This window comes from Venturia canescens, chromosome 8, assembly GCF_019457755.1.
Source record: "Venturia canescens isolate UGA chromosome 8, ASM1945775v1, whole genome shotgun sequence".
In the NCBI taxonomy this organism is placed as follows: Eukaryota; Metazoa; Arthropoda; class Insecta; order Hymenoptera; family Ichneumonidae; genus Venturia; species Venturia canescens.
Genome location: NC_057428.1, coordinates 19,356,266 through 19,371,346, shown reverse-complemented (window position 1 = coordinate 19,371,346; position 15,081 = coordinate 19,356,266). Strand labels below are relative to the sequence as shown.

Sequence of the window (15,081 nt, the reverse complement as noted above, 5' to 3'; positions counted from 1 at the left end):
CACTGGAGCGAGGATCGTAATGGTTCGTAATTGACCGTTGGCTTGATTTAGCCCGCCGTCGATTCTTCTTTTATTGCGTCAATTTAAAAAAAAAAACACTGTTATCATAATTACGGCGCTTTATTAGCGTACTGATGGACTGGTGGCGATTGGACGTTCACGCCCGCGCCGATACGGTGCTGCAACGGACTCACAAGTGTTCTCACTCGCGCGTGTACGTGTACGCGCTCTTGCTCGAGTTGTTTTTGCGCGTATGAGTTACTAGATACACGAGTAATTAGACGAGGGGTGATCCATGTTTCATGGTTACGCGCCGATATTATCTCGCAAATTAACATATATTTATACACTATTCACGTTGAATTCTCGTCCATTCGGAGCTCGTGCACCGCTCGACAAACGCCGGGGAGCTTCGAGAGCACGAACATCTCGGTTTTTCGAATCCTCATCCAACGGATTTATGAATATACTTGAGCACAAAACCACTGACGGACTTGGGGCGCTAGCGTCGATTCGCGGAAGAGTCGAAACGACGGTGGCGCTGCTGCGCCTCGCGACTGAAATACCGTTACGGATCGTACGACGCGACCAAATCATATCGATGTCTTCGCTTGACACGAAAACACTGCAGTCAAATAAACCGCAAATCGATTCACCGTCGCCTCTATTTCCAACTGTATTCAATGTGAATAAATGTGTTTACGCGTATAAAAGTAGATCATTCCAATAGAATAAACCCGAGCAGGTAAGATGGCGAGAAGTGATCGTGGTCACGGGATCCGATCAGTTTAATAACCGCCGCATCCAACTCTTTTTCTAACAGAACAACTCGCGATTTTTCCCCCGTCCATTCACCCACTTTCCGTCCTCACATTTTTTTCTATACGCACATTCACTCACTCGTGTGAAATCCGGAAAACTCGGAACCCAACAGTCTCATAAAAATCTTTGCGATAAAAGAGTGCTGCGGAGGAGAGGTGGACGAACGTATTATTACACGGGACGTCAGTCTCGAGGCGCGATACTTCAATGTTCCTTCCGTTACGGCCGCGCTTTCGCGATTCATAATCCACGGCCTGAATGCTGTATGAATAAAAATATCAATTAAGCCGGTGTGTGAATGGAGTACACGCTGCCTCGTGGAATTCGCGTTTAATTCGGGTGTTTGTATTCTAATGGCGCCTGTAATGTTGAGTTTGCTTATTAGCATCTAACGATAATTTCGTTTTCTTTTTTTTTTTTCCAATGTTTACAGTATTTTTTTTAAACCGTTGAGTTTTTGCGATGACGAACGAAACGAACTCGTGTAAAAATTATGCCTTCGGAAAAAACGTTGCAGCGGCAACGTTAGAAAAAGTGGCGCGTTTTCAAGGCTCTCGGTATTGATCAACATTTTTATGAACTTTTTCACGGTGAGCTTACCGAGGAGCGGAGTGCACATAAAAATAAAAGATGCGTGACCGAAATTCTCCTTCGAAGTAATAATTCCTCCCCGAGTTGCTCGATTCGGCGTTAAATTGAATCACTGACACGTCGCATTATTCCAATTTGTTCTTAATTTAACGGACGCTCTTCTTTATAACGTCAATGTCAATACTCACCGCCGCGTAGCCTCATTTTGCGACAAAGCAGCCTTGAATCGTCAGAAAAAGGAAATACAGGTTAGTTAGTGAGAACCGCGCGAATTCAACGAGAAACCGAGTTAATGACGAACCGGTGTCGCTTAATTACCTTCCGGCCCTCACCTGCCTGCATCGCGCCGCTCCACACCCGACAAAACTGTGCGATCAATCGATCGATCGATCGATAATGCAGCCGAGAAGACTCGAGTCTCATGAAAACAAACAGCTTCGGGGGAATAAATAAATGAATTTTTTCCTTTCAGACTGACCAATCGTTTTCACAGAACGCTCAAAATGTAACAACCATTAAGCAAAAAAATAAAACAAAATGCTCATTTCTGTACTCCGTTTTGAATATTCTCCAGAATTTTTTTCAGGTGTTTTCACTGAATCAGTTGAGTACACAATTATCAGTGCGTTTATTGTCCGAGAAATGGCACAAAAGTGGCGTTCTCGAGTGTGCAGAAGAGGAAACAAGGAGAAACGAAGGCGAATGAAGGGCTGATTTTTAATTTGAATGATTGCTGACATTACGGGGCTAAACTCTGGCAATTATTAATGCTCCCCTCGAACAACGATGTCGGAGGATCTCGCTCCTTTCTTAGCAAGAAAATACTGCTCGGTTGTCTACTGGTGTTCGGTGCATATTGTACATACTTTCGACTATAATAATAGCCTTTCGCCCTCGCGAGCGAGCGCGCGCACCGAGAGCGCTTTCTTATCCGAGTCCGCATCGTTTCCGAGCACATCGAAAGGCCCTAACTCCGGCTATCATTCTATCTTTCTCCCTATTTTTTTATCTCCTTTTGTCCCTTCGCCAATTCCTCCGGTTATTTCCCACCCTCGCACCAGCAACAACAAGCTTTTATGGAAAATTTTCATTAACGCTAAACGAGCCTACCAATTACTCAAAATGATGTTTACCTCGGTTAATGGCAGTCTTCGAATTCCCATCGACTCTTAGAAATATTTATACCGCCTTTGTGCCGACCTCCTAATTGTATTCCGTCAACAAAGTGCTCAGACATTCACTCAGTTATGCAAATTGCTCAATGTCAAGTAACCTCGAAATATCTCGTCCAATTTCCAGCGTCGAATAACCTCAAAACTGTCATCGATAGAAATCGCCGTTCGCTTCCTCCCCTCCTGAGACGAAAACTTCGTTAGTCATAAAACTGCCGTCCATCGTCCATTTTCGACTCAAGTAGTTCGGCTAATCAGTTGAACGACGAAACAGGGGGCGCGCGCGGCGCTTTACAACAGTCGTGAGTCGGTGACGGCGCCACCGGCGATACAACACAACGGAGAAGAACGCGCGAGAGGTTAGAACCGTTGGGACACGTGATTGGTAAGAAAAGGCAGAAGAAAAGTGACGTGGGAGCGAGGCAAAGAAAAAGAGCGTGTATTCGACCAGGTGCTACTGGTCTACAGTATCCTTCAAAGTTTAAAGCAACTACAAGAGTTGAGAAGAATATAGTTATAGACGACAGCGGCAGGGCAGCCGCGCAGACTGTATATTCACGAAATGGGAAAAATGCAAATAAGACGAGAGTAATAACGAGAGGAGGTGAGCGTATCTCCGGCTCGTATCTCCGCCGCTTGTATGTGAATGCAGACATGCGTGTGCTCTCCGTTGCTTGGGCGCGACTCTATGGCATCCCGACTTTTATGATGTATTCATGGGGGATATATTGAGCGGTCAAGCAGTCACTTACCGCCGCATCAACGTGAAAAAGGGAAATAAAAAGCGAAGGCTCACCGGCGCGCTGTATGCCGAAGATACGACGCCGTTACCACCTTATATTTATTCCGCATTTATCCGAGAATAAGAAGCGACGGCGAGGTGCTTCCGTCGAAAACGATGTCTGAGCGAGTGTGCACACATAAACCCCGAGTTTTCGCTCGACCAAGAGCATCTCACGGGCGCAGATGACAGCACAGTTGTAAAAGGATTAATGACAATTGTAAATTTCAAGACCCCCTGGGAATGGACGATCAGGTAAGAGCTCTTTGATCCAATTATTTCGACCCGGACAATAAAAACTGTCGAACTGCTTGTTCGTCCAATGAAATATCGTTCTTACTCGATTCTTTTATTTCGGCTGTTGACGTCGTTTTGGTCGAAGAGTCGAACAAACGAATGTGAAAAATTCGAAGTTTCGCGTCGATCTTTTCTCCTTTGGAATCTTGAAAGCATGCGAAAAAATTCTCCGGGCAAGATTTTTGACGAATTTTTGATAAAAGTACCGTTGGAAGTGGCGTACGAACGAAAGTGAGCGGGTTTTCTGTGATTCGGCGAGGCTCGGGGTTCGACTCTCGCGTTAATTCATTAGCTTGCTTCGTTTTAGATTGAAACGTCGGAGGGTGACGAATCGTCCGAGCGGGATTTGACGCCGTACGAGTTTGCCGGCGTCGCTGTAGTTAATTAAAGCGAGACGCACGGGTTATTAATGATTCGGAGGGGCGACCGGAGCGCGGAGAGAGGATGGCATGGGAGACACACGTGTTGTCGGGAGCGTGAGTGCGGCCCGGACGGTTAAGGATCTCGCAGGATTCTCGTGTGATCGAGAGAGAGTGCGAGAGTGAAACTTTGTCTTTTATACGATCGAGATTTATCGTACGACGAATTATATTCAGCGTCGACGAGCCCGAACTCGCTCCTTCCCTCCTCGGTCCCGCTTTACACGACTTTCTGTGACGATGAGAAAACGGGCCGAGAGCGAGGGCTCGAGTTCTGCGGTATATTTCAGCGCGAATAAACGGAGCTCGATCGAGCGAAAAAACGTTTGAGCTCGTAAAACAATTCCTCGGAGCACGGTTCGTCAATTTTCACTGAATTTACGACGGGACTGAAAGGTCAGAGGGTCGAGGAATGCCAAAAAGGTTGGAAGCCGCACACTCCACGGTTCGAGCCCAACGAAAGCCTCCCGGAAAGGTCAAAACTACACGAGAATGTGGGAAAACCGAATGGAGAATGAGGGCACTGGAAAAACTTGGCCCGAAAATTCCGGTGGTTGAAGAAGAAAAAGGAAGAATTACGGCTGGAGGTAAAAATGGTGGAAGGAAAAATAAACAAACGGCTAAGTGGATTCACGGTTAATTGCTAAGAATCTTCTCGCCAGTCGCGACCTTACTCCGGGAGAGAGATAAGCCTCCCACCTTCGCCAGGTCCGTTTATATACGTATATAGAAGCAGAATGCCCATGCGATATGAGACACGGAGGGAGAAGCCTGCATGTGCCTCGGGTCCCCGGTGCGACGAGAAAGAGAGCGAGAGAGGAGAAAGGGCGCGAATAAAAGTGTTACAAGAGCGTGTGTGCAACTGGAAGTTGGAGGGAACGAAACGGTCCGGCGCGCGAGAGTCCAAGATCCGTTATCGTTTCCAAGGGAATTGTGGCTAAAAGCCACACGAGCAGGTCTCCAGGAGGCATCTCTTGGCTTCACACCAGCTACCGGACGGCCCAGGACGACTCTAGGGCCCTCGGAAGATGTCCGAGCAGCTTCGTCGATACCCGCACGATCGCGGAGCCTCGTTTCTCTCAGGGGCCCGTGCATCGAACGCTGACGTTCAAAAGGGCTCGAGAGCTCTCCCAAAGCCCACTTTTGACGTCCCTCTCGCTTGTCGCTGCGCTCTCGTACTCCGGTGTACTTTTCCCGGGCGAAAAATCAGCTCAAACAGCCCGGGATACCGAGGTGCTAATTAATTTGCATGCGAGAATGCGAGCCAGCGGGAAAAGCTCGAATCCTTGTCCTCCGTCTCCGAAAATTCAAGTCCCATTCGTCCCAGTTCGTTAATTCTCCGATGAAATTTTGATAAACATTCCACTTTTTTCGTTTTCAGACCTCGGGCTCCCGGGACCCTGACTGCCACCACCGACTTCGGGGGCCGATGACCCCTCGACCGAAATCTGGGATTTCCTATCGAAAATTGCCAGTCATCGGTAGGCACACAGGGCCAGCGAGTAGTTGGCCGAACAAAGAGCAAAACGAGTCCGCGCTCTTCGTCGACAAAAATCGTTGTTCCCGATGCCAGATGCTTCTCGTTATAATGCCGATGAAAAAGGAGGAAACGGGGAGTGAAAGGAGGAGAAAAAGGAAGGGAAAGATCGCGATCTGCAGTGATCGGTCCACACCGCAGAAGCAGCCAACGAATATGTGTGCGAGCAGGTAGAGAAGAGGAGGATGGAGCAAGAGATTCTCGCGATGGTGTTTCCCTTTGGTTCTCAACTCTCGTTAACCGATCTGTGTGGGAGCCAAGAAGGGGTTAAACATTAGTCCGGGCTGGTTGCGCGGTGAGAGATCTCGTGGCCTCGCGACCCCCGTGTACCCTCGACGATTCCACGTGCCGATACGGGTGTTCCCGACGTCCTCGTCGTCGGTTTCGTCGTTCCCGTTGTCGCATTCGCGACGACCGATAGGCCCGATACTCTCGAATTCTCAGGGGCCCCTGAGACGGGAGCGAGTGTAAGAACGAGAGAGAAATCCCCGGGGGGATCGGAAGAGGCGAGGTGCGGGGGGGGCTTTCAATCCGAGAATCGGAAATCGTGAAACTGCGCGGGGTGTAACGAGACAACGCTTTGGGGATAAACGTAGAGAGGGTAAGGGCCCATCGACCGGACGACAATCTTCCAGATTCCACCGTTCTTCCATCTTATCGCGACGAAAAAAACAACCGCCCCGCACCCCCCACGGACACAAAGTCCCATTAAAACCGCGTGAACAATCCTCGCGATCCTTTCTCCGACCTTTTCTCACTCCCTGCTCGAGGGCGACCCGAAAAAAGGTCCGGCAAGCCGGAAAATCGCTCGCATCTGCCCCTCCCGAAACGATCTTCTGGCAGGATCGATTCGACGTCGAATCCCTTTGGGACTCGACTCCCCCGGGGGGGGGGGGGGGGGGGGACAAAAAATCATGAAATATAAAAAAATTGAATTTTCCGTCATCTCGCTTCCTGGTTACTGTCAAACCACCTCCCAGGACCGTGAAAATTCCCTTGAAAATCGTCGCTCCACTCGCCAAAATCTCATTCCGCAGCGGCCTGCATAGGTAACCACGTTCCTCCCCGGCTAGGCTCGTCCTCTCCGACGTGTTGTGTGCGTGTGTCCTCCCGCTCGAACTCTCGGTGATATATACGCCGAGATTCGTGATAGGAATGGACTGCTATGCGAGCGGGACGTGTCCGTACTTAAATACGAGTAAAAATGGTAGGAACATACTCGAGTGTTTATAAGGGGAGGCTGCTCCGCGTCGTGGAGCCTCTGAGGAGAGAATTTTTAAAGATCCGTCGACGTATTACGTAGAGAGCCGCGGTGTTGTCGGGCGTCGTGAACGAGAGCGATACACTCGGCTGTTTTCTCCGGTGCTATTATTACTGTCGCCAGGTAGTAACACCTCTGCAGAAGCTTCGTTTATTCCTGTTTTCTCCTTCACACTCGCCCTTTTTATATTTATTTTGCGCTTCCTCCTCCACGTCCATTTTTTCTTCGAGTCGATTCTCGGATTCCCGGCAGGGAATAAACCTCTCGGGGATGCGCGCTACACTCCCCGGCCTCGGGAAGGTCTATCAGCGATCTACTAGCAATAGACTCACTCGGGGCCTCTATCCTCGCCTCCGCTCACCGAGGAACTATTTAACGCTCGGTGTCGTTGACTCGCTTCTCGGAAATTACTTGTCTCTCGCAAATAATAAGGGTGTGGTGGACTTAATCCCCGCGCACGATGCTTCCTCGGGAACGGAGCGCGGTCTCGGCCCACAATCGATCGGGAGATCGCGCCATAGTCGCTCTCCGGACGCTCAACTAACGATTTCGTTTTGTTCGCAGGTGAATGTTCCACTGGAAAATGTTGCCTCGAGACGGAGTTTCCGGGTCCGAGGATTCTCGAGGCCACTGACATTTTGGCTGGTTTTTCAGTCCCGACGTTGCCGCGGTGCACCGAAGAAAACGCTCAGTTTTTCGAGATCGATTGCGCTCGTTCGGAGAGGAACGACGGAAAGGAGGATAGTGGCCTGGAAAAGCTGGAGGTTTTGTGAAAGAGGGAACAACAGGGAGGAGGCAAGCCCATAAAGTATTTATTGTTCCTCCTTTTCATTGTTTTCGTATCTCGTTATAACGAGTGCATTGCGTGCTCGTGGAAACTTAGTGGAATCGTAGAGATCCCCGTCCCGTTGGTATCTATATTCGAGAGAGTTTGCGCCGGCTTAACATCTCGAAACTCTAACCCTTTTTTCGATTCGTCCAGTTCCCTTCGTTTTGTGCAACGAGCGAGGCCTTCTGCTGGAGTTTTTCCTCAGTTTCTCAATCCCTCGATTCGGAAATCACTCCACGGGAGGGAATTCGCGTTCAGAAAGTATTTTGACAGACAATTGACAGATTTTTACGAATAGCGGTATATTGGCGTAAAACTCACCTTGGAAGTAGCTCTTGGTTCTCAGGTAACTGACACTGAGCCTCAAGATGCTCAGGCGGTCGAGTTTGCTCAGGATATTCTGTTCGAATGGAAGCAGCGACGCGAGCGTGTCAAGCTCCGCGTTTAATCTCTCGCGATGACGTTTGCTCGGGTTGGATTTCGTCACGCCATCTTTTTGCGGTGGTTTTAAGCTGTGAACAGTAATAGAAAATGCTCGTTACTCGGGGTCATTATTCCTCGGAAAATTTGAGGTCGCAAACTGGGAATCGATCGCGAAGGAGGCCGTGACGAATTTTTTGGGATTTTTCCTGAATGCCCCTGGCAATCCGAGCCCCCGAAACGAGGCCGTTGAACTCCCGGAGCCAGCGGAATCGGAGCTGCACCCGTGAAGCTCGAGGGGCTAAGTGCGATGAGCGTTTCTCAAGAAATAGGCGAGGCTGGATGTCCGACCGTACGAAATTATTTAATTAATATATGCGAAATCGAAATTTAACGGATTTAAACTGAGAGTGTTTATCTAATTGAAGCGTTACCGTGGAGGCACACACTGCGAGAGACACTCGCTCATAAACACACATTTACGAGTACGCGATGCTGCGCGGAAACGGTTTACCGTGGACGGACTAGGGGAGAGAGGCGTGTGTCGAGAAGGGAGAAGCAAAGTCAAAGAGACACCGACACCCTGACGCGCCGCCTCGCCATTTCCAGCCCTATACTTACGGAATAATTATTATTCTTGCGCGTGTACACATTTAACGGCAGAGCCGCTAACACTGCCACACTCTTCTCGCCGTATCCTGTGTGCGAGCGATGTTTCCTGCTCCGACATTTAAGACGCGGGTGACCTGACCGCTTGGACATCCGCGAGAAAAGGAGTTCCTCCAGGTACACGCGGTTCGCCCTCTTCTACAAGATCTTTCAGGCCGAATGATCGTGCAGGGACACGAAGAGGATCGAATTCGTCGAGGACCTCCGCCCGGAGAGTCGCTCGCTTGAGCAACCGAGGATCGAGAGACAACGACGAATATCGATGACCTCCAATAATGCCTTTTAGATCAGATTCCGACAAAACTAGGGAAGACGTTGCGGAAAGAGAAAATTCACGAGTTGTAGGAAAAACGATCAAGGGCTCGGAACTTCCCGGTTGAAAATTAGGTGCAAAACGAGCTTACGGTACCAACGGTTCGACTCGAGACATCCTGTAGAAGGTACGCGTACCTGTTGGAAAATAAGCAGGCTGCTGAGCCGTTCAAAACCAGTTCTTATCGCGGGTTATTAAGAAAATAGTGTTAATGAGATATGTTATACGTCTGCATGGCTGTAGGTCCGGCAAAGAGAGCAGCGGAAGGTGGCCTGGGGAGGAAGGGAGAAGATTTTATCGAGAGTTCTGCTCTCGGGGTTTTGCTGTATGGATAGTTTCGCACCAAGGCGGTAGCAATGTCTTTTGTAAACCGAGAGGAAGAGCCTCGCCTTCCCTTCGTCCCGCTCCTCTTTTTATCCACTTTTCGCCCTGGCTGCTTTCTTTCGGAAGAATAATTAGCTCGAGGTTTTGCATCGGTAGCTCTCTCCCTCCGTTTTTCATCTCTTTTTCTCACTTTCAGCTCGAACCAGAGAAGATTGAAGGACGGAAGAGGAACGAGGAGCCTTCGCAGCAGGTCAGACGCAGCTTCTGATGGTCCAGCGGAGGAGAGAGAAATGCCCACCGGAGCATAGGCAACGATGACTCCACGCAGGAGCAACGCTCCACGCCTTTTTTCTCGCTCATTCCCGGATAATGGATTTTGTGTCATCCTAATTATTAATAGAGTTCTCTGGACCAAGAACCTCCTGATAATCTACTCTCGATACCGCGAATATCTCCATCTCCGTAAGTCTCAAGCTAATAACAAGTGTATACGAGTCCGGAGAACGCTCATTCATCACGCTTTCTAACTCTAAACTATTTTAATTAAATGCCACTATTTTAGCGCTCTTTCGACGCGAGCTGCTGCGCGATGAGCGAGCTCTTTTTCCTCTCCACGATCCACGCACGCGTGTCTCATCATTTTCATCATAATATTATTATTTCAGTATCCACCGTGTGTGTTAATTAACATGGCAAATAGAATTTTATGAATTAGTTTAGAGAAGTGTGCACCAGCGGGAAACAATAACAGCGAGAAATGCTTGTGTTTCAGTTTTTCCAAGCGAATAACGCGAGAGCCTCGATCGTATTAAAATAGATTCTTAACAAATCGTGTGTGCGTGACTTTAAAGATCCTCTATCGTGAACGAAACGAGGAAAACCAAAGCATTGCGAACCAAACGAGGTTTGGCTCGTCATCAAATTGTCGAATCGTCGAATTCGTTTTCTCAGTGTAATCGATTCTCGTTTTTCAGCTTATTTTTCGTCCTGCACCAGTAGCAGGATTTCCGATGACACAAAATTGTCGCCACAGGAGCAAGCTCGTTGGATTACAAAGTTAACAAAAGCTACATGGTTCCGGAGTCCACCTGGCGATAGACTCGGATGCCAGGTGATGACGTTTGCAGCAAGTTGAGAGCTCTACTGCACCCCGTTTTTCAGTTGGCTGTGCTCCAGTTGCGTACTTTAATGCACTTCGATTTATATATTTATAAGGGGTAAAACGCCGGTTTGGGTTCATGGGAGGCGTTGCGATAGTCCACTTTGGTATAACGCAGTTGTTCGCAGATGGATATCAGCTAGGCGAAGCGTGAATAAGCCTCGTTCTCGAAGCAGCTCGAGTACACGGAGAAACACACGCGTCAGCCTTACTGTCATTCGATCGCGTACTTTTGTCACACTTTACGGAGCGGCTACGCGAAATCCCACGTGTGAATATTTGATCGGATACCGACGTCGAAAGCTGGAGGGTGCGGAGCGGAAAGCTTGAAAATCGAAGAAATCTGCGCGGAAAAGCCTCCGAACTCATTGGTGTTTTCAACAACGAGACCGAATCAGTGACACGTTGAAAAATGTTCATTTTCCAGTTAAACGTGTAATTGACCGGGGATTAGAATTGTGTAACGAGAGGGTGGCGAGCATGTCCTGCAGGTTTTGAGGGAACACGCACGTTTCTTCCCAGCGTATTACGTCGGAGTTCGCTCAAGCGTCGTAAGGCTCGCGCGGGGAGTAGGGCAGACGAAAAGAGGGAAAGGACAGAGAGGGCTGAGCACGCCATGCTCGAATCCATCAGAAGGGCGAGTCGCAGTCAAGGTTATCCTGCCCCGGTCTCGTATTCCAATATTATTACCCTCGTTCCGTGTCTATACACACCGAACTCGAATCTCTGTAGACTGACGAATTGAACTTGATTTAATATTTTTACCCTCAGGACGAAGCGAGCCAAATGGACGTCGATGATCGGACTTTTGGGGCTGGTTCAACCCATCGGAACTCGATTGGCCCTCTCTCAACGTTTCGATCCAAAAAGCGCCTCGAAAAACTACTGAAAATCTTGGCTGTCAATTTGAGGTTCGTTTTGGGCGAATTTTTGAGGATCCTCGATCGACGAAACGGTTTTTTTTTTGTAAACCACGTTGATTGAACAAGAAATTCCATTCCGAGGAACAATAAGCGCGAGACCTCGTGGAAGCTCGGGCTTCTGACTCCCCGCGTTGAGAGGTTGGGCGTCATCGAGTGGTGGGACCTTGGCAGAGTTTCGCCATCTTGCAGAGAGATGAGTGTGGATTACAAATGGGATTAGGAGAGTGAGCTAATCCGATAAAAAATGAGGAGCCACGTCCACCATTTTGTTCTTTGGAGCTTCGTTCGGGTTGGAGAGAAAGAGCAAAAGTGGGAAATGGGAAAAGGGAAGCAGAGAAAGAGATGAAGAGCGCATTTCGTCTCTGGAGAGACTCGTGCGCACTGGGGACGGATGCGAGCGGCGGGATCGCGGGTTGGGGGAACGGCCGGGGTTCATTCCGGCCTCTCTTCCCCCTCGTCGCCACCGCCGCCCTTGGCGCCCTCTCTAACCCCTCTTCTGACGGAGCTTAAGTTAAAGCACACACGAGTCGAGCCAACGCCACCATGAACGGAGCCACGAAGACAACGGAGCTCGCTGAGGGGATGCTCGGTTACGCGCAAGCGCCGACCCCAAGGGTGGGTCCACTATGGATTTTCGAGGGTAGATACCACAACCACGACGAGTTCCGGGGTGGCAGACACCACCGTTATATATACCTCGAAACCGTCCTTCTGTAGAGCCGAGGAAAGCATTTTCTGCTCGAACCATGCAGCTCTCAACCTTCGAAATCCTTTTTCATTGCAAATTGATCGTTCTGGTGAAAACTTGAAATAACATTTCCACGATTCACGTCGCAGGATCCTTCTGAATGCGAGTTTTACCATTTTCTATCACCAGTTAAATGGCCACTTAAAAAAATTGAGTTGGCCGACCACATTCGAGTCCCAACACGAAGGTTTTGAGCTTGCCCACCCCGGAAGCAGCCTCTTCGTCGTTCAGACCAGTAGGAAAAGAAGCTGCTCGAAAGGTGCGGACTGGAAAGCCTCCCCAATCGAGCGGGGACTTATTTGCCGGTGTACGAAACTCCAATTTCGGTGTGCGACTGCAGGATTCGTTGAGTGACGTAAGACCGAATAAATGATAATCCAGTCACACTGACGAAGGCTCATAAAAAGGTTGCCGCACGAGGAAAAACAGAGAAAAGTCAAATCTTGTGGGGCACATGATTAATCGTATATATAGCCAATTGTAATATTGGAGCAAAAGCCAAAGAGGAAGGGGGGAGAGAGAGAGAGAAATGGGAGATTTTATCGTACGAATTATACGGGAACAGCGGTTGTTCTCATAGATATCGCAGTAGGTGAAAAAGGGAGTAACGTATGATGACTGCGAGGTGTCCAAGGGGCTCAGCTCCTTATCGTTCGAGATCCATCGAAACGATAATCCTTACGTATATAAACATACATGGTTCTATGAAATTGGACTTGCGCAAGCCACGTGACCGAAGAATTATGACTTATTTTACGAAAAGATAATGCAGGCTTGGCGTACGCTTCGGTAAGAAGGGAGCGAGTCGGCTGGGTCCTGTTTTTCAGGGCGCAACTCGCTGTTCCGGGATCCCAGGGGGGTGGAAGTGCTTTCGGTAATTACGGCGCAGGAACGAACTGCCCGAAAAGTGATAATACTCCGACCACAGGATCGAAGGCCTTCGTCACGTGTCCACCGGAAGTTCAATGACCATGCTAAGTGCTCAACACTCGCATTAATATGCATCAGGAACTGGCCGTGCCAGCTCTCACCGGCCTGAGTCTACCCCGGTTCCGGAGCAGTGACGACACTCCGGAGTTTCGAATGTTCGGTCCAAAGTCGCCTCGAAGGTAATTTGACTCGAAAATTCTCACTTTCCTTCAATGTTCAATCTCGTTCGACTGTCTTTCAGGATCCCTTCGATTTCTGCAGAACTCTCGATTAGCGTCACACGAACTTCAGTCAAAACGCGAGGATCGAGCAAAAACGGGGGGTCAAGAAGCGCCAGGAACAATTGAACCATCGATTATTCACTCCCGAGCGAATCCCGGAGTCGAAGCTCGTCCAAAAGTACGACAATAGGAGCGCAGAAGAGAATTCTCGAGTTCCGAAACGATTGTTGGGATGTAGGACACGAGCAGTGTTCCACTGCTCTCCAAAGAGCGAAGGAACTCAAAATGTAATTTCGAACCGAGGAACCTTAGGACGCACGTGGATCGTTGAATCAGCGATTCACCGAGAATGCATAATTGTTTATTCATACTATTCAAAGGTACGAAATACGACGTGAGGAATAATTTAATTGCATAAATCTCGGTGCGATACAAGCGTACGGAGCTGTGGGCACAGGCACAGGGAGGCAGGCACAGAAGCACGAATACGTTTATACGTGGATATAGAAATATCGATGTACGAGAGCGTATCATAGACACGCGATGGCGCTTATTTTTCCGCTTCCACTGGCACTGTTCAATCCTCCCGGGCCTCTTCTCCGGCTCTCAACATCATTATATAATTATATAATTACTAGGGAAAAAAACGGTTCTTCCGGTGTAGCACGCAGAGAGGAGAGTGTCTCCTCTCCTCCTCTTGCTGCCAGACCTCCTAGAACGCCTCTGCTTTCCTCCTCCTTCTACGTACACTTAACAATGTCTGAAAATGTACGTACTACGAATAATCTTCTCCGCATGCTCCACTAATAAGGTCAAAGCCATAAATCGTCCATTAACCCTGGGCTGAATGTTTGAGCCTCGAGCCTTTCGTTCGAGCGCTAAAAAATCGTTAGTTTTACGTGCATGTTTACTCGAGACGTTCTTTCCTCGACCAGCCATCGAGTTGACGGATGAGTCGACTCGAGTGCTGGGCAACTGTGGAAGGAAGAGGAGGGAAGCATCGAAAAATTTGCAGCGCATCTCGAAGTAACAGAAAAATGTTGATATTTTCAGAGATTTTGCCGAGTCCCAATTCATCGAGAGGTTTGTGTATCGGGGGAAATTGGAGGCGGAAGTCAAGAACGAACGGCTGGTGTCCGCATTAGTGTGCATTTGGATTAAGCGCATGGCATAAATGGCGAATGTGTCATGCGCTATATGTAGCGGGTAATTGGCGGAGGATGCTATTGCCGTTCGGCACGCACGTATCGCGTCCTATTTGCTGGAAAACGCATTTTCATGTGCGATAACACTCGCGCGGACGTTTGTTTAGAATATTATTGGCCGTGAGGCCGAGGCAAAGCGGCTGCTTGATGAAGCCGTTTTCGAATGCCAGAGGATCGGGGCTCGTTGAGTGATCGGAAGAAAGGTCCTCGAGGATTCGGAATTTTTGAGGAAGCGCGAGCCTTTTGCGGGGGCAAAAGAAATGAGAAAGTCGGAGCGGAGTTGTGCCCGCGGGAGCAACTGCTGTCGCACGCTCGCGATCCTCGTTCCTTGGGAGCTTCTTTCTACTAATTTTTTGAAAGAAAATATATTCTTGATGCACACACGGGCTGACGAATGTATGGGAGAGCCTTCGCATCGAGGAGCATTCGGAAGAAACGAGCGGTTTGTGTCAGCGTTCGA

At 49.0% G+C, this 15,081-nt stretch overlaps 1 protein-coding gene across 6 annotated transcripts in view; it reads right to left on the bottom strand.

Moving 5' to 3' along the window:
* The window catches only part of ss (spineless), a 179,472-nt gene that overhangs the window by 54,528 nt on the left and 109,863 nt on the right, over positions 1 to 15,081 (bottom strand). For 5 of the 6 annotated variants that reach the window (XM_043425686.1, XM_043425688.1, XM_043425685.1 and 2 more), the window contains one exon: positions 8,031 to 8,221. In XM_043425686.1, coding sequence (XP_043281621.1) covers positions 8,031 to 8,221 — 191 coding nt within the window. Of the gene's footprint in view, positions 1 to 2,546; positions 2,672 to 8,030; positions 8,222 to 15,081 lie in introns of those variants that run through there. The other variant, XM_043425690.1, reaches the window with a different exon arrangement.